The following is a 22,049-nucleotide window of genomic DNA, read 5'->3' on the forward strand; positions in this document are numbered from 1 at the left end:
TCCATACTGTACTTAGTTCCAGAGCTCGACCACAAGAAGGTTAGAAAAAGTCAGTTATCCTTCACTGCCTGTGTCTTTGCTGGAAAAAGACTCCAATGTAATGACCACGCATCTGGAGGCATTTCCTCTTGATGCTGCCCAGGGTACAGTGGAAGGGAAAGGGAGGAATCAGGGTAGCAGGTTCCTAGGGGCTCTGGGGGTCCAATCTTTACTGTTCAGGCCAGCTCGGTCTCTCACATAGCTTCTTTCACACCCACTACTGAGGCCCATGAGCCCTAAAAATTGTGCCTGGGAAAACACCAGCAGCAGCTTAGGGAAATCACTGCAGAATCACCCCCCTACTTTGCCTCTGGAGCCCCTTGGCTCTGGTCCAGTATCCCTAATGATTCCTCTATAGCCCCAAACCTGGGTTCTACTTTAATGTCTGGGCATTTTAGACTGCCACCTCGGCTGCCCTGCCCAACTGATTCCAACTTTACCTGGATGTCACCTCTGCAGGCTAAGAGTTGGTTCTGCCTGGTCACTTCTCAGAAACCCAGCGTGGATTCAACCTCCTGGAAGCTGGGTTAGACGCTGGGTGGTATTCTCAGAAGCCTTGGCACTAACGGTTCCACCTACTTGGTTAAGACTGAGGACTCCGGAGACAGTGACCCTGGAGCCAGTGGCTCCTCATATCCCAGCCCTGCCTCTTACTAATCATACAAGGTAGGCCAGGTACTTTACACTCTTGTGCCCCAGTTTTCCTTATCTGTAAAATGGGTGATTAGTAGTTCCCATTTCATAGGATGGTTAAGAGGATTAAATAGATTAATAGATGTATATAGCATAATATATATATATATACACACAACAAATTCACTGAAATACTTGTGAGACAATGTAAAAATATTAGCTAAAAAATATTAGCTATATTTATATTACATTTTATGCATGTTAAATATATTATATACTATTTGTACTTAATTTTATACATGTTTTGTATTAACTTGTGTTCTTTCACATAAAACATTTGTGTACATATAAATACTACAATTTATATTATTATTACTGCTGTTATTGTTTACTCTATCTCCCTACAGGGATAGAGAAATCATGGGTAGGCTTTTCCATTTTCTTGCTTTCATCTGAGGTTATAAATGTGGAGTCCCTGGTTTCTACAGACTCTTTTGTAATATGCAGAGCAGGGCTTATGTTGGATTAAAACCGACTCCATCATTTGGAAAATGATAATTAACAATGAATGCCATGTCAATATTGTTTCTCAGCTTACTAGGTTACTCTTCTTTCAGATATCTTCATTGCAATTTCTGTAATATCATTTATTTCTTGTCCTATTTCAAACTCTCAGGCAAATAGAAGACAGAAATGTGTCAAAATATGTTATTCGTCATGTGGCTATTTTTAGATTCTGCTATCCCAATAACTAATTTTCAGAAAAGTAGGTTGGTTCTGAAAAGAATAGGCATTGTCTCTGTCACTTGTTTTATTGGAACCACAATGAGGGTAGACTTTTCCTGTGTCGTCAAAATCCTAAACAATCCATGAGTTATGCTTAGTCCCCAGTAGCAATAATACCTCTCGTACAGCCACTGCCATCAATTAAAAGTCACATCCTTGCCTAGGGAGGTGGGTGGGGGAGGGGGGAGGGGTCATTGGAGGAAAGGAGGGGGGCATTTTAATACTTTCAACAATAAAGATACATTTTAAAAAAGTCACATCCTTGCCTTGATGGTAAGTGTGACATTGCATCAACCCCCACAAAGCCACTTCCTTTCCAGCAAGTAGAAAACATCTAGGAACATGAATTTTGCTGTTATTTTTTTCAGCTCTGTAGAAGAGGATTTTATCTGTTCTTGGCAAAGATGAAGTTGGACCTTTGGTATTTCTTTCTCTTCTGCTTCCAAGTTGAAGTTCTAACAGGTAAGTGGTCTATTGAATATTTCTTATTATGTTATAACTTAATAAGCGACAGTAGGAAAAATCAAAGGTAGAAAATTTACGCATCAAATAGAAAACAATTTTTTTTTTGAAAGTAAGAACAATTGCAGAAGGGCCCAAGTACGTGGATGGCTAAGGGCATTTGTCACTCATGTCACTGTTGATGACATTGAGTTTGTACTGCTTCCTTTGATATTATGTTTTAAGATAAAGAAAAAGATTTCATCAGTCCATTAAAATTTTAAATTACCTGCTTGGAGTTACCTTTTAGTGGGTAAAGTAGAAGAGTGGCCTACTATTCTCAGAGAAAGATGAAAGGAAGAATGACTTGTGTCAACGGAATGAAAATGAAAAGTCCTGACATTGGGCTGGGAATTATTTCTGAAGGAGAAAATGAAATGGAAGGACTTTGAGAATAGGATTTTGATTTTAATCTTATCTGGGTGGTCTATTGTTAGAAATGCCCAGGCCTCCACAGAGTTTTCTCAACACAAAGTGTCAGAATCCCTCTAAAAGGCCAAGGAGTAGTGGATGATGTAGAAACACACCCCAGCCCTTGTAGACATTAAAAAAAATAATAGTTCTGAAGTCCTCAATTCTTTCTATCAGGTGGCACATGTCAGACTCTATTTAAACAATTTAAATAATACTATCTACTAAATTGAACTAATATATGTGTTTCTACTGCTTCTTACCCTGTAGATTTTATTTAGTATTACATTTATTTTATCCTTAACTCTGAGCCATGTGTTTGAGGCTGGGAAAAGAAAAGTGAAATTATATTAAGTTGGGGAGTTCCATTAACACTAAAAGTGAAGTCACCACTTTTAGTAGGTATAATCTTATCTAGAAATAATAAATTTTTTTAGTGGTACAGAAAATACACTAATTTTTTTCCAAAAAAAAAAAAAACCCACCCAAAAGTAGATTGGTCATATGTTTGATCTTGCAGTGGCTCAAATGCTCTTGTAAAGAAGAATGAGGAATGAGGAAATAGGATCTACTTATAAGTCCCAAGGGCAGTTTGGGACAACTTGCTTGTCTAACTGCAGCTTTTCTACAACCCAATGGAACCCTTTAGTGACATAAACAACAAACAAATAGCTTCAGAATTAATATTCATTCACTTACTCATCAATTTATTCATACTGCACCAAACACCTGCTATGCAGGAGGTACTATTCTAGCTGCTGTACATACAATGATGAGCAAAACTAGGTCAGTCCCTGCTCTCATGAAGCTAAATAAATGGTTGGGAGAAAGGCATTAATCATATAATCCCATGAATTAATGATAATTACTGGTAGAACTCAGTTCTATCATAGAATATAATAAAGAAGTCTATCTAGACTGGGTGGGTGTAGAGGTGGTGTTGGGAAGTGTGGTTCATTGAAGTCTTTTGTGTGGAAGTGGCACTTAAACTGATATTTGAAGGACAAGTAGGAGTAAATGGGGAGAATGGTATGAGGGTTGGGAGGAACATTCCATTGCATGAGGAGAGTAAGTGCTAAGGACCTGTGGCAGGAGGGAGGAAGGTAAGGCCAGGGAACCAGAAGAAGGCAATGTGCCTGAGTACAGAGAAGGAAGGCATGGGGGATGATGCAAGATGAGGTTGGGAAGGAAAGCAGAATCCCAACATTGTTGTCTATAGGAAGAACTAACTCGCACATTTTAGTTCTATGAAATTTTGCAAGACTTTTCCTGCACTGGACACTAAAAACAAATAAATAAAAGAAATTAAAAATTTTTTAAAGCCACATAGGGAAACATGTCAAATGTGTTTTTGTCCTTTGGCAAGGCTGTGGGAGTCTTAAAATGTCACAGTAGTAAATAACTTACTACTTTTTGACAAAATCTTTTTTCTGTTGGAACACTGAATTCTTTTGTGCATATGGGTGTACTAGTATACGAATACAAATGGAAGGCTTCTATCTCCTGGAGTTACCTCCATATGCTGATGATAACTATTTTCTTTTTTTAGTTCAATGTGGAGACTTGAAACTTGAATGTCCCTTCTAGTTTTTATATCTATACTACTAAAAGGATAATATGTTAATTAGACCGGACATCTTCCTGACGTCCTTCCGGACAAAGCTACAGTGGCGGGGCCAAGGCAGAGGCGGTTAGGGATGATCAGGCTGGCACGGGAGGGCAGTTAGGGGCAATCAGACTGGCAGGGGAGCAGTTAGGGGGTGATCAGGCTGGCAGGCAGAGGTGGTTAGGGGCGATCAGGCAGTCAGGCGAGTGGTTAGGAGCCAGTGGTCCCAGATTGCAAGAGGGATCCCGAATTGGAGAGGGTACAGGCCGGGCTGAGGGATCCTCCCCCCACCCCCTCCATGCACGAATTTCGTGCCTCGGGCCTCTAGTCAAAAATAAAAAGAGGAAGACAGACTCAAGAGTTTTGATCCTGTCAACCACCAGTTCTGATAGAATATTTTGTTTGTCTGAGCCATGTTGACATAGACATGGGACTTTCAATAATCAATTAAAGAGCATTTAAATGTAACTCTTTTGAATTTGAGAAGTCAAACTTTTAGCAGACAACATTTATATTCTCCTTGGGCTCAGCACCAAAAAAATCCTTTTATGAAAGATTCAACAACGCCACCATCACCAACATCTCTATTACACTCACAATTAAAACTCTTTTCATTTTGTACTATATAGGTCTAAAGCAAAAATCTCATAGTAGTATCTGTTTGCACATATTTAAATATGATGGAAAGTTTCTTGTATATGTGAATCCATATTTTTACATTTCTACAGGCAGGTAAGTGACAGAATAATCATTAAGAATTTAAACCCCGTTAGAGCAAAGATCCAGATTTTGTTGCAGGTTCAATGTGTTAAGCACATATTTCCTATCTAAGAAATGACAATCACAACATACATGTGACACCAATGTGATTACTTTAAGTGTTTGGGACAATTATATACCCAATATATCCTGAAGGAAAATACATATCTGAAAATACCTTCCAAATCTAGCCTAATGCATTAAGTGGCTCTTTAAGAGTGTGGACTCTGGTTTCAGATTATTTAGGTCCAAATTATGGCTTTACCATATATTGGCTCTATAACCATGGGCCAGTAATTTAAAACCACAGTTTCTTCATCTGTAAAACAAGGATAAAAATAGACAATCTGACTGAAAAGGCTGCTATGAACCACAAATGATAAAGTGCGTGCAATGCATTTAACACAGTACTCAATACATAAGAAGCACTCCATGCTAATAAGTTATTGCTATTATTTTTGGAAGCTTATGAAAGTTTAGATATTTATATAACTTCTAGACCTATTGGGCTTCAGAGAATTGGCTGGGAATCACTCTGTACTGAAACCAGGAAAGCCGGTGTTTGTGCTACCTGTCACTAACAGAACCAATAAGTAGAGACAAGGCCGAATCCTTATGGCGCTTTATTCAGATGACCAGCGATCTGAGAAGATGGTGTGCTATACACCCTAAACACTGTCTCCCAGCTCATCTCAAGCTGACCCTTTTTATGAGAAGAAAAGAGTAGGTAAAGGATTTGGAATTCAGGAAAACAATTGGCAAGGGGTTTGGAATTCAGGGAAAACGACTAATCAGATAAAAGCTGCAATCTGGTGGTTTTCCGAGCATCCCTTCATGTGATGACTGGTGATTATCTGTGTCTGGGGAGCTGATGTTCTCTCCCTGGAGCACAATGACTCAGATACCTCTTGGTCCCTCACAGTCCTCCTGGGGCACAAAGGTGGAATTGCTTGCGGGCCTCCCTGAAGTCAGGGCAAGTCCAGCCATACATTCCAGTCCCTGGAACAATAGCTTTCTACATGCATTAATTACCAGGCCCATTAACTATATAACTGAAGCTAAGATTGTTAAATTCTTGAGTTCCCCATCATTATGAGTCTTTGTCTTTGGACTGGGAAACAAGCGTCCTCCGATATCCAGTAAATAGGATCTCTTGCCCTGCCTTTCTTGCTCTTCTCAGCCTGTCGCAGACAGTTACCAACCATGCTTACCCTCTATATTTTCCTATGTACAGTAGGTCTTTGGGTTACGTCGGAGATCCGTTCCTATGGCGCGACGTAACGCGATTTTTGCCATAAGTTGGAACCCACCTGCTTAAGCACCAATGTCACTCAGGTGGAGCACAAACACAGCAGTAATGAAGTGAAACAGTAAACAAATTTAAAAGAAAGATAACAATTCCTGACCTTTACTTGTGGTAAATAAATAATTAAAAAAAACATAAAGCACATATGTAACAGACGTCGAAATGACGGAACTTTTTTTTTTTTTAATAAATAAATGGGAGATGGCGAGGTAATCACGAAACGACGTATGTTGAGTCCGACATAACCCAAGGACTGTCTGTACTTATTCATTTAACATTATTGAGCTTCTAATATGTTCCAGGTCCTGGGGTTATTTTGGGGACCGTGATGCAGTCCTTATTCTTTCATTAAAAATATATTTTCATTGATTTCAGAGAAGAAGGGAGAGGGAGAGAGAGATAGAAGCATCACGATCAGAGAGAATCATTGATCAGCTGCCTCCTGCACGCCCCCTATTGGGGATCAAGTAAGCCTGAATCCATGGCATGTGTCCTGATGGGGAATCAAACAGTGACCTCCTGGTTCGTAGGTTGACCCTTAACCACTGAGCAACACTGGCAGGGCAGCAGTCCTTATTCTTGTGAAGCTCATATTAAATGAGAAAGATGGGCAAAATAATTATGCTCTAAACATATATGAATTATAAGTATATTGGTTTAAGCAAAATATTATTGAGAAAATAGGAGTTGTTATTTTTGGGGGTGTGTGTGTGTCTCAGGTACCAATTCAAAATAGTTCTTAAAGAATGAATAAGGTTTTCTAGGCAGATAAAGGCATAATAGGATATTCTAGTCTATGGAAATGGAAGTAACAATATAAAAAGAATGGCCAAAAATTCTGGTATGGCTTGAATATACTGTCTGAGATGGTCAAAGGATTTTGTGTCATGGCAAAAATTTTTGACTATTTTTACCTCATAAGCAACAATGTAATAGAACCTTTTAAGCTGGGGAGTGAAATACCATTTTGGGAGCAACCTGGAGGAGGGACTCAGAGGGGAGAGACTGCTATTGAGAAAGACAGTCAAGAAAATGCTTTCACAGATGAGGGAAGACATTGAAAGATCTGAATTGGCACTGGGAGGGGAGGTAACCAATGGAATTCATAGGCATCCTTGAGCTGTGGTGACCAATTGGATCAGGAGAGTCAGAGGGGGAGAAATAGGACGACTCTGAGATTCTGAGAGTCGGACAAGTGACTCCTTCAAAGAATGAGGTTTTTGGTTTGTGAGTGAATATTGAATTCAGTTTGGAAATGCTAATTTTGGTGTGTCAGGGGATTTCCAGGTGGAGATGTTGAAAGGAAATTGGAAATATTCCCTGAAGCCAAGGGGAGGGGTGGACTTGAGAGAAAGGTGTGAGTCACTGGAGCCTTAAATGTAAACAAGTTCACCCAGTGGCCACCTTGTCTGTGTGCCCTAAGGGCCTTGCACAGCAGTTGAAGGATGGGAAGTATGTGGATATTCATGAGTACTGATAAAATCCTCTCTCCCTCTCCCTGGAAGAGAGTTGGATCTATTTTAATCTCATGTGATTTTCCTAGGAGGACAATTTCAAATCAATGGCAATGAAATAACTAAAGAAGTAACTTGTTTGCAAATTAATTACTTAGTGAGTATTTGCTGCAGAGTTTTATATCACCTCTGGGATTTTTCAATTTTCTTGAAGAAAATCGTTTTTTACTAGAAGAAAATTAATCTTTCATTTAACTTAGAGGACAAAGCTTGTTTTATTCCCCAGTACAAATTCCTTGGAGAGTATGGAGCATATAAACAATTCACATGTTCTCTCTCTCTCTCTCTCTCTCTCTCTCTCTCTCTCTTTCTCTCTCTTTCTGTGTGTGTGTGTGTGTGTGTATGCTTTTTTATTTTTTATTTTACATTTTCTCCTTTTCCACATTTTTGGCCTTTTACCTTGTTAATGTTAAGTGTTTGGATTGGGCTTATTTTGCCTACTCTTCCTATTGATTTCAATCACGTTTGGGTGCCTTTGAACAATAATACAAATATAGAAATGATGTATGTATTACATTTTTAGCTAGTAGACTCATAAGAAATGACAATGCTTTTATGAAAGGTGAAAAAAGTGGTAGAAAGCACATTTTTAGAATTTCTTAGTAAAAGATCAAATGTTACAGAAACCTAAAATAATCATTGCAATTTGTAGAACTTGCCTCTATGTCACATTCCTGTGCTGTACTCAGCTAAAGCTTATCATGGTTTGATTACAGAAAATGTGTTTAATAAGCACTATCAATAATGTGAACTCAGGAGATCTTATCTTTCTATCACCCTGACACCTCTGGGAGGTTTGTGGTTAGAAGTCTGAGTTAAGGAGACCAAAGTCAAATTGCTGATTTGTCTCACATCACTGCATTGTGTGAATTTTCTGAATGTTTTTGTTAAAAGATTTTCAACCAGGGATAATACCACTGCTTACAAAGAGTCGCGGCAGGATGGGTTCAAACAAGACTGTCTTATACTGAAGAAATGAAATAGTTTAGATATTAAATGAATCAACTTGCAAATAAACTTTTGGACCATAGGGCAATTCTCAGGGGAATACATTTTTCGTCAGAGGATTTTCTTAACAGCTCCCAAAAAACAAAGATGCAAATGCTTTTATCCTCTGAAAAAAATTGAAAACCTAAAGAAGTCACCTAATATAAAGATTCTGTTTTTTCTCTTGAAAACATTAGTCTATGGATATCAATAGTAATATTATAAAAATCATAGTTAGCAGCAGTTAACAGGTTTGAACTTCTTTTGGGAAGATTGTACCCTACAGACATGTAGTCAACGTGATCAAGAAGATATAGTACCTGTTCTCTAGAGCAGCGATTTTCAGCTGATGTGCCACAAGAATTTTTAAAACTTGCAATACCTGACTATTTAGTCAGGGACATTAAACTCTTCCCCTTAGATTGTGAAATAAAAATAAATGACAACAGCCAACACAACAATAGCCATCTGGTGTGAATGAGTCAAAATTAAACTTTTTTTGTCAGATTGGCAAAAAAACATATCTTTTGGGGTGCCACAGAATGTTAGTAATTAGTTTATGTGTGCCATGAAATAAAAAGGTTGAGAATCGCTGCTCTGCGGTATTTATAATCTGAGAATACCAACAAGAAGTCAACAGATATAATATCAACACAAAAACTAAGACTTAATAACCAGATTTTAAGACTCATTACCAGGATTCAAGAGAACATATTCCTATTTGTATTTTTAATAGTGTATTAAATGCTAAAAGACATAGCATGGTGATTGTATCACAAATCACTCACGTGCTATGGTTAGGAAACATCTAGGTGTGTTAGAATACTCATTGGTCCCAGAACCCCTGTACATTGGACAAATATAATGCGGTCCTGATAACCAACCAGATTTAAACCTGACCTTCCCTCACATAAAAGAGCCAAGAAAATCATTAATCATCTAAACACATCTTTATGAACTTGGGCGATACAGGTAAAGAACCTGTTTCTTTGAAGCTCAAACAGATAATTTACATTAGAATGTGATATCCTTGTTGAAGAGGTGTCTTTTATGCTTGATTGTATATTTGCATGTCCTTGTTTCCAGAAGAAAGGCAACATGGTATAGCTAACCTTAGGATCATGTCCCACCAATGAGCTATAATCCTGGGCAAGATGATCCCTTTTTTGGTTCCAGTTTAGCTTGATAAATGTAAATGTAAAATGAAAGGCTTAACTGGATCATTTCTAAGAGCCCGTTGGTTCTTACATTCTATAGTCAATGCTTCATCTCCCAGATTTATAAATATCTACATATTTATCCATCCATCCATCCATCCATCCATCCATCCATCCATCCATCCATCCAAGAGGTATTTCCTGTGATCTACTACATACCAGGTACTATTACAGAACTTGGGATGTATCTCTATAATAAGATGAACAAGACCCCTGATTTTAAAGATTACATTATGGTGGGGTAACTAGACAATAAACATGTAAACAAATAAACCAGATAATTTCAGATAATGATAAATACTTCATCTCGGGTAATATGCTATAAAATGATTTGGGGTGTGTTTTGGATTGAGTGGTCAATGGTTGCTGGAGAAGTAAGAAGCATATGAAGATCAGAGAGAACATTCCAGGCAAAGAAACAATAATTTCGAAGCCCTAGGGACCAGCTTCTAGTGTTTGAGGACTAGGAAAAAGAGCACCGTGACTACAATTCAGAGAAATAGAGTGAGTCATGCGTGTCATTGAAACCAAGGTAAGGAGTTAGATTTTATTCTAAGTGAAATGGGAAGGCCCTACATGTTTGACAGGAATGGCAATGGCACTATCCAGTTGTGTGTGTTAGAAAATCATACTGGTTTCCTTGAGGAAAATGAATGGTACATGGGAAAGGGTGACAGCAGAGAGTTAGTGTTGGGGTCCAAACCCAACGGGTCCAGGGATCCCCAAAGGTGTGGACGGAGTCGGCGAAGAATGAATGACATGGAAACTGGGTTCAGTTCATCAGCATAGCGAGGTTCTCCCTCCAGGATCTCCAGCGAAGTTCTGGTCAGGATCTCCAAGCCAAGTTCTGGTGCCATGTTCTCTCGCTAGGTTCTCCAGCCAGGTTCAGTCACCAGGTTCTTTAGCCAGGTTCTATCCAGGTTCTTTTGCCATGTTCTGTCTAGGTTCTCCAGTGAAGTTCTGTAGCCAGGTTCTGTCCAGGATCTTTTGCCATGTTCTCTGGCTAGGTTCTGGTTAGGATCTGACGAGGTTCTGATGTTTATTGTCTTGTTACATCCATATTTATACCAGCCGATTTTAATCCTGTCAATTTCTATTACAAAGGTTAGGGCGTTTCTTATCTCCATTCCAGGGAGTAAAGATTATGTAGCTTAACTATCCGCCTGGCACTTAATTAAGGGGTTGTATCCCCTCCCTAACCTCAGGGAAAGATCCCCACCTGGGGAAACAACCTTTCTCGGAGAGGTGACCTTGGTTAAAACACATGGCGCCAAGAAGGGGAGCAAACATATTAAGAACAGTATGCCATATACGCCAGGTCCCTTGAAACAGCAAGGATGGACCGGCTCCCAGCAAGTTAGGAAGCTCTTGTAGTCCCAGAGAGAGATGACGCTGGTTTGGACAGTTGTAGTTTAGATGGAGGAGAAGTGATTACATTCTACTGGGCATAAAACAGGAAATTAAACTTTCTTCCTGTAGACAGATTTTAACAGTGGTGAACACTCAGTCTGTGGTGAACACTCTTTATCTTCATGTGGTTGCCTGCTTCCATAAACCTTTCCTTGGTTGTTGCTAGTGACACTCCCACCTTAAATTAAACCCCAAATATTTCATGCACCCAAGAAGTTATGTGACCTTATAGACAAATAATTTAAACTGCCTAAGCCATCAGTTGTCTGTACATGGAAGAATCAGACTTGATATATGATTTCTAAGTTTACTAGGTCTGACTGCATATGATACTGGGTAGAGGTTGATATTACAGGAAATATGTATAAGAATGTGGGGGTGTTTACTGGTATAAGGGTGTCTGAAACATGGACAAGCAATGTATGTAAGAATGTATGGGTATCTGAGATGGAGATGGCATGTTAGGGAGAATGAGGAGAGTGTGGGAGAGGACATTTTGAAGGATGATTTTATATTAAGAGTTGGTATCTGGAGAAAATTTAAGCATGGGAGAAAGGAGCAAAGGGCAAGATGAAAGAGATTGGGGAAGGGAACACTTGCAATTTTTAATTATTGATGTAGAAGGGGAACTGATCAAGCAGATTTAACACCCAAGCACTGGCTATAAAAATGGTGGTTGAATATTAGCCTTGGCGATAAAAACATTCAGGGAGGGTAAAGAAAAGATTCTAGCTGCTTCTCTTGTTGTATAAAGTAATATACAGATTTTCCTTAAAGTGTCTGTCTATCCATTAAATGCTTCAGTCATGGTTACAGGTATAACCTCCTTTTGATACTGTTTTTAAAATGTCACCAAAGACTAAGGAGAATTTGTGATTAGGTATTTGAGCATATCTGTTCTATAGATGCCAGAATAATTATGAAGCAATCCATTAAATGCCATACCTAGTTTCTTTAGTTGAAATCATTCAAATTACAAACAGATTTGCCAAGTGGTTTTCCAGATGGAGAACTTAAGCATTGAGTATGTAGAAACTTAAGTCAGGCTTTTTATCACTACATCTATATATATAAAAGCCTAAGTGACCATCTGACCATTTACTGTCCGACCGGTAGCTATGATGCGCACTGACTACCAAGGGGCAGATGCTCAGTGCAGGAGCTGCCGAGATGTGGTGATCTGGCAGCTGTAGTTCTTGGGTGACGCGCCTGGAACCAGAGAGAAGGAAGCCCGATTCCAAGGTGTGTCACCCTCTTGCAATATGGGACCCCACGGGGGATGTTGGAGAGCTGGTTTCAGCCTGATCCCTGCAGGCCAGGCTGAGGGACCCCACCAGTGCACGAATTCATGCACTGGGCCCCTAGTTTGATAATAAAAAGGTGACTGGGTAATTTTTACATAAATTATGATAAAATAAAAAATTAAGCATGTCCAGTAGAAATGACACTTAAGAGGGAATCTCCAGTTACTCCTCTGATGTCAATGGCACAAACAATTGGCTGTGTCACTCAAGCCCTACCAAAATACTTTCCATTTTTCCTAACTCCCTGAAATAGCCCACTAAGATGCTGGAACAGAGAGGGGATTATAGGAACATGGTTTCTTCTCTGGAAGACCCAACAGCAAAGAAATAGCTTTCTTGCAGTCTCAGATGGTATGTTCTGATCCTGGATCCATGGTGACTAAGGGTTAGAAAGAACTTTAAGATGTTTTGGTCTCACCACCTAACCCTAACTGTAACCATGAACCTAACCCTTCCACAGATGAAGAGGCTGAAGTCAAGAGGGGCACTCCAGTCACAGAGGCTTGCTAATGCCAGGGCCTGAATTTGCCTCTGGTTTCCTTGGGAACCACTGAATTGAATTTCTTCCTTCTTGTACCGCCAACCATTTTGTGTGGACACAAAAGGGGAAAAAATTGATGACAAAATCATCTTCAGAAATAGAGAGCAATGCATTTATGTCTGTTTGTACACACAGTGGCTGCAGAAACTTTTAGTCCAAGATGTCTTTGTGGTTTACTTACTGCTGTTATAAAGTCCTTGGGAAATTTACTTTGATTATTTCTAAAGGAACTGAGAACCAGCCCACTGATTTTATCTTCTACAGCAGACAGTAGAGACATAAGCATCCAAACAATAGCAGCAACATAATTTACTCAGACAAATAAGTCCCCAAGCAAAACAACTTTCATTTTTATATAATACAGACTTCATCTCTACTCATGCTATTGGTTTTTTCCCATTTGCTTATATTATCCCCTCTATTTTTAAAATGAAATAAGCATTGTTTTTATATACTTTAAAAAATTTAATTCTAGAACAAAACATCTATAAAGAAAAGTGAGCAAACATAAATGTCTTGTTGATGAGTAAGTTATAAAGCATACTACCTCATTCCTACAATCACTACAGGTCAAGAAATACAACATTGTCAGCACATAGAAGTCTTCCATGCCTGTATTTTCCTTCCTGGTTTCAACTATTCCAACTCTTCTCCCCTTTTAGACTGAACTTTGTGATATTCACTGAGGTTATATATTCTGTTTCTATCTATTCTTTTAGTCATTATCACAACATGCATACTTCACTTATCAAAGTTTCAAGTTACATACACCTTTTACTGTCTTTCTAGACAGTATGTTCTAGGTCAGTGGTCAGAAAACTTATTAGTCAACAGAGCCAAATATCAACAGTACAACGACTGAAATTTCTTTTGAGAGCCAAATTTTTTAAACTTAAACTATATAGGTAGGTACATTGTTATTAACTTAATTAGGGTACTCCTAAGCTGGCCTTTGCTAGAAATGTCCTCAATCTGATTGAGGTACGTTTGCTGAGGTCGACCCCTTCCAACTCTCCCATCCACACTTGTCATCTGAAACAAGTATACAAGATGAGTGTGGATGGGAGAGTTGGAAGGGGTCGACCTCAGCGAATGTACCTCAAAACAATGTACCTCCCCTGCGCTGCGTAACCCGCGGCCTGCCTGTGCCGTGTCTCCTGTCGCCCGACTGACCGACACCCCCCACTTCTTCTAATGCCACTTCTTCAAAATAGACTCGCCCAGGCCGAAAACCGACTTCTGTGCATGGGCCACGAAGTTTCAATTGCACTGTACGTGCACGCCTGCACATGGTATTTTGTGGAAGAGCCACACTCAAGGAGCCAAAGAGTCGCATGTGGCTCGCGAGCTGAGGTTTGCCGACCACTGTTCTAGGTTGATGGGTAGTTTCACCACGTTGAAGATATAAGACATAATTTCACTGTATCATGGCTTTTATGGTTGTTGCAACATCACCTGTCAATCTAATAGGTGCTTCTTTGAAGACAATCAATCTTTTTTTTTCTCTCCCTCTTGCTGTTTTTAGGATTTTCATTATGCTATGTGTAGATGTAAGTATTTTGAAAACACCTGCTAGTGATTTGTTGGGATTCTTGAATCTGTGGATTATGACTGCACTGTGAATAAATTTTCTAACCTATTTTTTCAGTTTATCAGCTCTCTCATTAGCTTTAATGCTCTTAACCTTTCCATTGAGTTTTTAATCTGTGTGGTTTTTGCCAGTGTTAGTTGTTGATTTTTGTTTTATTCAAATTAGTTGATCTTTTTTTGAGTTTTCTGTGCTCTGCAGTTATTATTATAAGTTTATCTTTTGTTTCCTTAAACATAGTAAGCTCAGTTGTTTTATTTTGTGGGTCTGATAATTCAAATATATAATTGTTTGTGGATTTGTTTTTGTAGTCTGTTGTTCCTGTTATCTTGTTTCCCTTTGTGTCTGATTATTTTTTATGGTGTGTTTATCATTGTATTTAAATATTATTTGTAGATATGATTTGAGGCCTATAAATTTTTTCTTCCTGGAATAGTTTGCATTTTTACTTTCAAAAGCCTCTGGGTAATAATAATAATCTAAAATCACCTTAAACAAAATGTAAGAATTGAGATAGACCATTGAAGAGATTCAAAGGTGGGTTATAATCTGCATGAGGGCTGGTTTACTTCTGGTTTACCTATACTCCAAGGATGTAACCTTTTGGGATCCAGCTTATTGAGGAAAGGGTTTTCTACTAGATTTCTCACTTTTCACACTCTGGGAGTTGAAACATGAAAACAAAAGTTTGAATCTGGGAGAACAGCAAATGCTTTCAGAGTAAAGTAGCTCCTAAGCTCTGCTTTTCTCTCTGAGTTCTAGTTCTTCAAATTTAACTAGTATTTTCTTCTCTTTTAATAATATTTCAGGACATTTTGTTCAGCATTTTAGTTGTTGGGGTATGGGTTGAGTTTGAATAACCTGGACTGCCATAACTGAAAGCTAGAATACCTGTGTGTATATTCACAAGCAAACCCCAAGTTGAAAATCTATTCCCAAGTAATATGAGAGATATACATTGAAGTCTACAGATATTAAGAAAAATAAGTAACTGTGGCAAATCTTAAATAAAATTAAGGCAACTGTGATAAATCTTAAATAAAATTAATAAAAAATCTTACGTAAAATTTTAAATAAAATTTGTGCAAGTAGAGTTGTAGTAAATGAATCCTCCTGCATAATGCTAGTCATATTATAAATTGGAGCAGTTCTTTCAGCATTAGTAGATGCTTTAACAAATTATGATAGATTAACACTATGGCCTTTTATACCATCATTACAAAGGATAATTATGATGACTATGTCAAAATGGAATGTTTATAACATTAAATGACGATGGAGGAAAACAAAATAATATGCTTGCTATATAAAACAAATATGTATCTGGATGAAAAAAAGCAAAAATATTTCAGAATAAAGATAGAGATTTTAAAACAAGTAGAAAACTCATGATAATATTTTCCTCAAAACAAATTCAGCATAAAAATTTCTCACATTAAAAGAAAAGAAGAAAAAAAGAAAGGCAATGAGCAGTTTGAACTTACCCTATATAATAAAAGGGTAATATGCAAATTGACTGAACGAGGGAATGACAGGTCACTATGATGAGCACTGACCACCAGGGGGCAGATGCTCAATACAGGAGCTGCCCCCTGGTGGTCAGTGCACTTCCTGGTGGGAAGCGCTGCTCAGCCACAAGCTGGGCCTAAGCTGTCAGTTGGACATCCCCTGAGGGCTCCCAGACTGTGAAAGAGTGCAGGTCAGGTTGAGTAATCTAAGAACTGAGAATCTGTAGCCAGGCCAAAACCATTTCAGTCTCCTCCTTCTGTGATCTCTATGTAGCTTACAAAAACAACCTTGGCTTCCTAGAAGATTAAAATTACTTTTAAAAAATGAAACAGTAAGCAAATATCTGCGGCCTTACTTTTTTTTTTTTTTTTTATCAGACTTTAATTTAGTTTTCAATGGATGAGGTTCCGAGAAGACACACATTTCTATCATTTGAAAATGATGCATCTGTTCTTTTACACTCTAGCAAGAGAGTATAATATCAATGTATATTTAAATATAATCACTTATTTTTAGTTTAAGCTATTTGTACTTTTAAGAATTTTTTCTTAACTGCATCATTCCCAAAATCTCTTCCCCAAACTTTCGTTGTTTGACTAAGTGCAAATCCTCCCTCAATTTCAATATTAAAAATCATTTCCTCAAAGTGGCATTTTCTTATTTAAAAAAATATTTTTTTATTGCTTTCAGAGAAGAAGGGAGAGGGAGAGAGAGATAGAAACATCACTGATGAGAGAGATCATTGATTGGCTGCCTCCTGCATGCTCCCTACTGGGGATCAAGCCCACTACCTGGGCATGTGCCCTGACTGGGAATCGAACAGTGACCTCCTGGTTTATAGGTCGATGCTCAACCACTGAACCATGCTAGCCAGGAAAAGTGGCATTTTCTGATTCTACAATAGAAATTAGAACCAATCTCACCACCTTTATTCAATTAGTACTCCATTCCTTACACAAATTATGGTGCATTACTACATATTTATTTATTTACCATCTTTTTCCAAAATGGAAGCTGCCAAAGGGCAGGAACCATATCTGTTTTATTCATACTCTGTAAATATATTATCTAATACACTGCATATTATATATTCATATATGACAAGCTTCTGGTTAGGCTTCTTCTAGGGCACAGTTTTAACTATTAAGTTCTTTTATTGTTGTGAAGTATTTCATTTTTATGACTTTATGAAGAGATTACTTTTGTATTCAAATATAATTATTAGGGCAACCTATTCCTAAAATGTCGCTTTTGCTTTTTTTTCTTTTTATCCAGAAGAAATCGATGATTTTGCCAAGTCTAAAATATTTACATTTCACAATGGAGGTGTACAAATGTTATGCAAATGCTCTGAGAACGTCCAGCAATTTAGAATGGAGTTGCTGAAAGGGACGCAAATAATCTGTGATTTCAGTAAGACAAAGGGAAGCGAAAACACCGTATCCAATCAGAGTCTGAAATTCTGTCAATCATCCAATAACAGTGTCTCTTATTTTCTGAATAACTTGGACAGTTCTCATGACAGCTATTACTCCTGCAGACTATCAATTTTTGATCCTCCTCCTTTCAAAGTGAAGTTGAAGAGCGAATATTTGCATATTTACGGTAAGACATTGTTTTCATCTTCTGGATGTAACTGTACATATGCATTTTGACTTTTCTTGCTAATGAAAACAAACAAATAAGTATATTTTGTGTTGGAGTTCATTTAGGTGCAATTGATGACAATTACTTATGATGAAAATATGTAAGAGATGATTTGTTAATAATAATAGATATTAATCAGTAATATGCAATTTGATAATGTAGATTGCTGACTTAGAAATAGATCATGTTGTCTCTAAAACAAATATGCCATTGCCTGGCCGGCATGGCTCAGTGGTTTGACCTATGAACAAGGAAGTCGCAGTTCGATTCCCGGTCAGGGCAAATGCCTGGGTTGCAGACTCAATCCCCAGTGTGGGGCATGCAGGAGGCAGCCAATCAATGACTCTTTCTCATCATTGTTGTTTCTACCTCTCCCTCTCCCTTCCTCTCTGAAATCAATAAAAATATAAAAAAAATTAAGACACATATGCCATCAAAAATCATGAAAAATGAAGACAAATATCCAAACCCATGGCTTAATGACTATTACTTCTATTCACATAAGGCTGTGGTTTTTGCTGAATTTGCAGAAGGCAGGGAAATGACTGAAAAGAACAGTTTTATGTCATTACTTTTTCTACTTATTTTTTTGCAAAAATATAGACAGAAAAGTCCTTTTTATTAGTCACATTTGTAAACATATTTGTGTGTACAGTCTTTTACGTTTTAGTTTTTGGATCCTTGCTATAATACTAAAATGATGTTGTTTACTATTTACTGGGTTTCATGGTTGCAATGAAAACAAGCTCATTTGATTAAATCATTCTTTTACATTTGTTAAAAAAAACCACACAAAACACCACCTTGGGATTCAGCAGTGAAAGAGGGGATTTGATTTTTAGAATTTGTTCTTAACATTTCTTTTTTCTAATCCAGAATCACAGCTTTGTTGCCAGCTGAAGTTCTGGTTACCCATAGGATGTGCAGCTTTTGTTGTCGTCTACATTTTTGGATGCACATTTTTATGTTGGTTTAAAAATAAGGTGAGCAATGTCTATCTTTTCTTGCATCAATTTTACTGAGGAATATCAATGGTTATTTACTCATCGAAGTACATATTATTTTTACGAGAGTAAATGGATCAACAGGTAGACTACTTTTTCTCTCTCAAGATATACCTACTAACTAAACTACCCACTTGGAACAGAAGCTTATTTTATAACTGCTTCATTTCAAAACTTATTCGATGGCTTACAAAGAGATATGTTGTTATTATTCAACAAGGATGAGACAATTGAGGCCCATAAAAGACAAAAAGTCAGGAGGAAGGTAAAAACATAAAAATAGATGCTTCTTGCTTTTAAAAATTATTTAATGTGGGCTGCACATTTTATTCTAAGCTACCTAAGAGTCGGAACAAAGATGAAACCATTCTGTTTCACTCCATTGGTTAATTAAGAAATAGTCAAAAAAAGGAGACATATTTAATACTCTTTGTAATACTTTAAGCAATAAAACAAAATTTAAAAAAAGAAATAATCAGTGAGAAAATCTTATAAGGTACCAGTAGTAGCTGAGAAGTAAATGGCTAGTTTGTTTCCATGGTAAATTATTAGGGCTCCTTATTTTAAAAGAAAAACCACTGAAAAGCCATGCAGAATGATAAAACAACAACAATAATGACAACAACAAGATCTGTGCTGAAAATATCCTTTGTAGCCTTTTGCAATACATGTTCTCAAAGAACTTATACCTCCCTGCATGATGCAAGTCTGCTAATACCCAAGTGTATCCACAGTGTGACCATTGACCAGACGGTGAGTATATTTGTGCCAAATGGAATATGAAAAAAGAGATAAAAAGGAAGAGAATGAGATAGAGCCCATGATCTAATTTTATGGAGGAAAGAACAATAAAGGCCAAAATGAGGAAGTCAGCTTTTTTTAATTAAAGCCCTTTTCATGTTGTTCTCCTACTTAGCCAAAAGCCAGGACCCTAAGTCCCATTATAACATTTCTCACATACCACTCCGACAAAGAATAGAAAACAGTAAACAAATAAACCAAAACAAACAAACCAACAAATAACAGGGATGGAGACGGGGGAGAGCAGATGACCAACCTGTTTTCTGACTTTCTCTTTCAGAAGCATCGATCCAGTGTGCATGATGCGAACAGTGAGTACATGTTCATGGCAGCGGTGAACACGGCGAAGAAGCCTGGGCGCACAGGTACAGCAACATTTAGGGCTTAGGGAAGGGAAGAGCTGTCTTCATAGTAAGACTGGAATTTTCATTTATGATTTTTTAAAAATATATTTTTATCGATTTCAGAGAGGAAGCGAGAGGGAGGAAGAGATAGAAACATCAATGACGAGAGAGAATCATTGATTGGCTGCCTCCTGCACACCCCTTGTTGGGCTTGTGCCCTAACTGGGAATTGACCCCTGACCTCCTGGTTCATAGGTCGATGCACAGCCACTGAGCCACACCGGGCTTAATTTATGATTTTAGAGGGAGGAATAATGCCTCTAAGTCTGACTTTTCGTATTTTCTGTGAAAAACTGAATTTTTATTTTACCTGATTTTATGTTTTTCTCCAGTGAATTGAAAACAAACAAGGTTATAAACTACTATTAAAATTAAACAAGTTCATAAATCACTATTGTACCAAAGAAATTTTCCAATTGATATTTTAAAAATTGAGATGATTCAAAGTCTCCCTTGTTAAAAAAAAGTTCATTAAGTCATACAATGAGATTTACTGAATATCAATTAAGTGCAAAAATCACTGTGGGAGATGTATAGATACATGGAGATTTTAGACTGAGATTTGGAAGCGAGATCTGGGTTGGTGTTAGCATGGGGAGGAAGGAGGAATTGGTGAAGATATTGTTAAATTGTGCAAGTTTAAAGAACTTGTGTATATCACAGAAGGCCAGTTAGGTGGGAATTTGACCTTTTCCATTCAGATTAAGTGTTGTTAACTTGAGTGTCATTAAGTTGAGGAGCATTCAGAAAAGTGGAAGCATCTATTGTAGAAAAGGTGTAAATTTTATGCTTTAGAGGTTGCAATGATATGAGGTATATGATGAGATAGAAGCCATTGCATTTTTGCCACAACTCAGTGGTGCAGAACTTATATTAAAGAAACACACGAAACATCTGCCATAGAATTAAAGTATAGAGAGGGAGCTAAATGCTCTTTTAGTCCATCTCACTTTTCAGATGCAAGAAATTATTGATGCTCAGGGTGTTCAGTGACATCTTTGTTCCCCAGAGATTGATACCATAGCTTTGACACTAGCAAAGAGCTTGTGTTTCATATAACTTTGCTATTTTAAAAAAAACACATTTCTCTCAATCTCTGTGCTCTTAATAATGTGTCTGCTTTGGTATGGAACTCTTAAAACAAACCCTGAGACAGAGACTTGTGGGCAAGTAATTTAGGTGGAAAGTGACTCCAAGAAGAAGGGGTGAGGGAACAGGGAGAGTGAGACAGGTAAGGAGGAAACGCAAATGGAGGTTGCATTACTGAGATGTCAGCTAGAGGCCACAGGATCTCTGAGGAGTGTACAGATGTCTTCCATAAGTGGGGCTTTATACACTGGCTCCCACCCCCACTGCTTTAGGGTTGCCTACAGAGCACCTTAATCTCCCACGTCCCTAAACTTGCCCTGTGTTTGGGATGAGGGGCTCAGAAGTCTTCAGAGAAAACCCTGAGGCAGAAAAGCAGAGAAATGCACCATGGACTATTGTGCTAGCTAGAACCATCAGTATGCACAAAGGTGTCCACCCCTTGAGGCTGAAATCAGAGGTGGGTGGTCTCAATTTCCACCTACCAAACCTAGTACATCTCTTCCAATTGGATTTAAACAAATAACTATGCAAATGGCCAGAGAGTAAGTTTCTTGAGGGGAAGCAGGACCTTCCTTCTCTATATTCTGAAAGGATTACACATATCCAATTCCAAGCAGAGCCTGACCCAGCACCTCTGTCAAATATTTATTGAAATATTATTATGTGATGATCTCACTCATTTATAGATAATTAAGACCATTATAAACTGATGAACAAAAATAGATACAGAGGCAGAACAACATCGAACAGACTGTCAAACTACAGCGGGAAGTCCGGGAAGGGTTGGGGGGTGGGTAAGAGATCAACCGAAGGACTTGTATGCATGCATATAAGCATAACCAATGGACACAAGACACTGGGGGGTAGGGGAAGTCAGGGGAAGGTCAAGGGGAGAAAAAAAAAGGAGACATATGTAATACTCTTTGTAATACTTTAAGCAATAAAACAAAATAAAAAAAGAAAGATTATTATGTGAATAGCACTGTGCTGAGT

At 37.9% G+C, this 22,049-nt stretch overlaps 1 protein-coding gene across 1 annotated transcript; it reads left to right on the forward strand.

Moving 5' to 3' along the window:
* The first annotated feature begins 1,855 nt into the window (after nt 1-1,855).
* On the forward strand, nt 1,856-20,307 carry ICOS (inducible T cell costimulator). Its single transcript, XM_023763217.1, has 5 exons — nt 1,856-1,920; nt 17,387-17,716; nt 18,635-18,741; nt 19,844-19,928; nt 20,300-20,307. The coding sequence occupies exons 1-5, from the start codon at nt 1,863-1,865 to the stop codon at nt 20,305-20,307; spliced, it is 588 nt and encodes a 195-aa protein (XP_023618985.1). The 5' UTR covers nt 1,856-1,862.
* The last annotated feature ends 1,742 nt before the right edge of the window (nt 20,308-22,049 follow it).

The sequence above is a fragment of the Myotis lucifugus genome, unplaced genomic scaffold (assembly GCF_000147115.1).
Source record: "Myotis lucifugus unplaced genomic scaffold, Myoluc2.0 scaffold_3, whole genome shotgun sequence".
NCBI lineage: Eukaryota > Metazoa > Chordata > Mammalia > Chiroptera > Vespertilionidae > Myotis > Myotis lucifugus.

Excerpts from the sequence above, each read along its gene's own strand:
- ICOS (XM_023763217.1), top strand. The coding sequence starts at position 1,863 with ATGAAGTTGGACCTTTGGTATTTCTTTCTCTTCTGCTTCCAAGTTGAA. Across the intron at positions 1,921-17,386 it reads CCAAGTTGAAGTTCTAACAG|AAGAAATCGATGATTTTGCC; the intron begins GTAAGTGGTCTA and ends CTTTTTATCCAG. Across the intron at positions 17,717-18,634 it reads CGAATATTTGCATATTTACG|AATCACAGCTTTGTTGCCAG; the intron begins GTAAGACATTGT and ends TTTCTAATCCAG.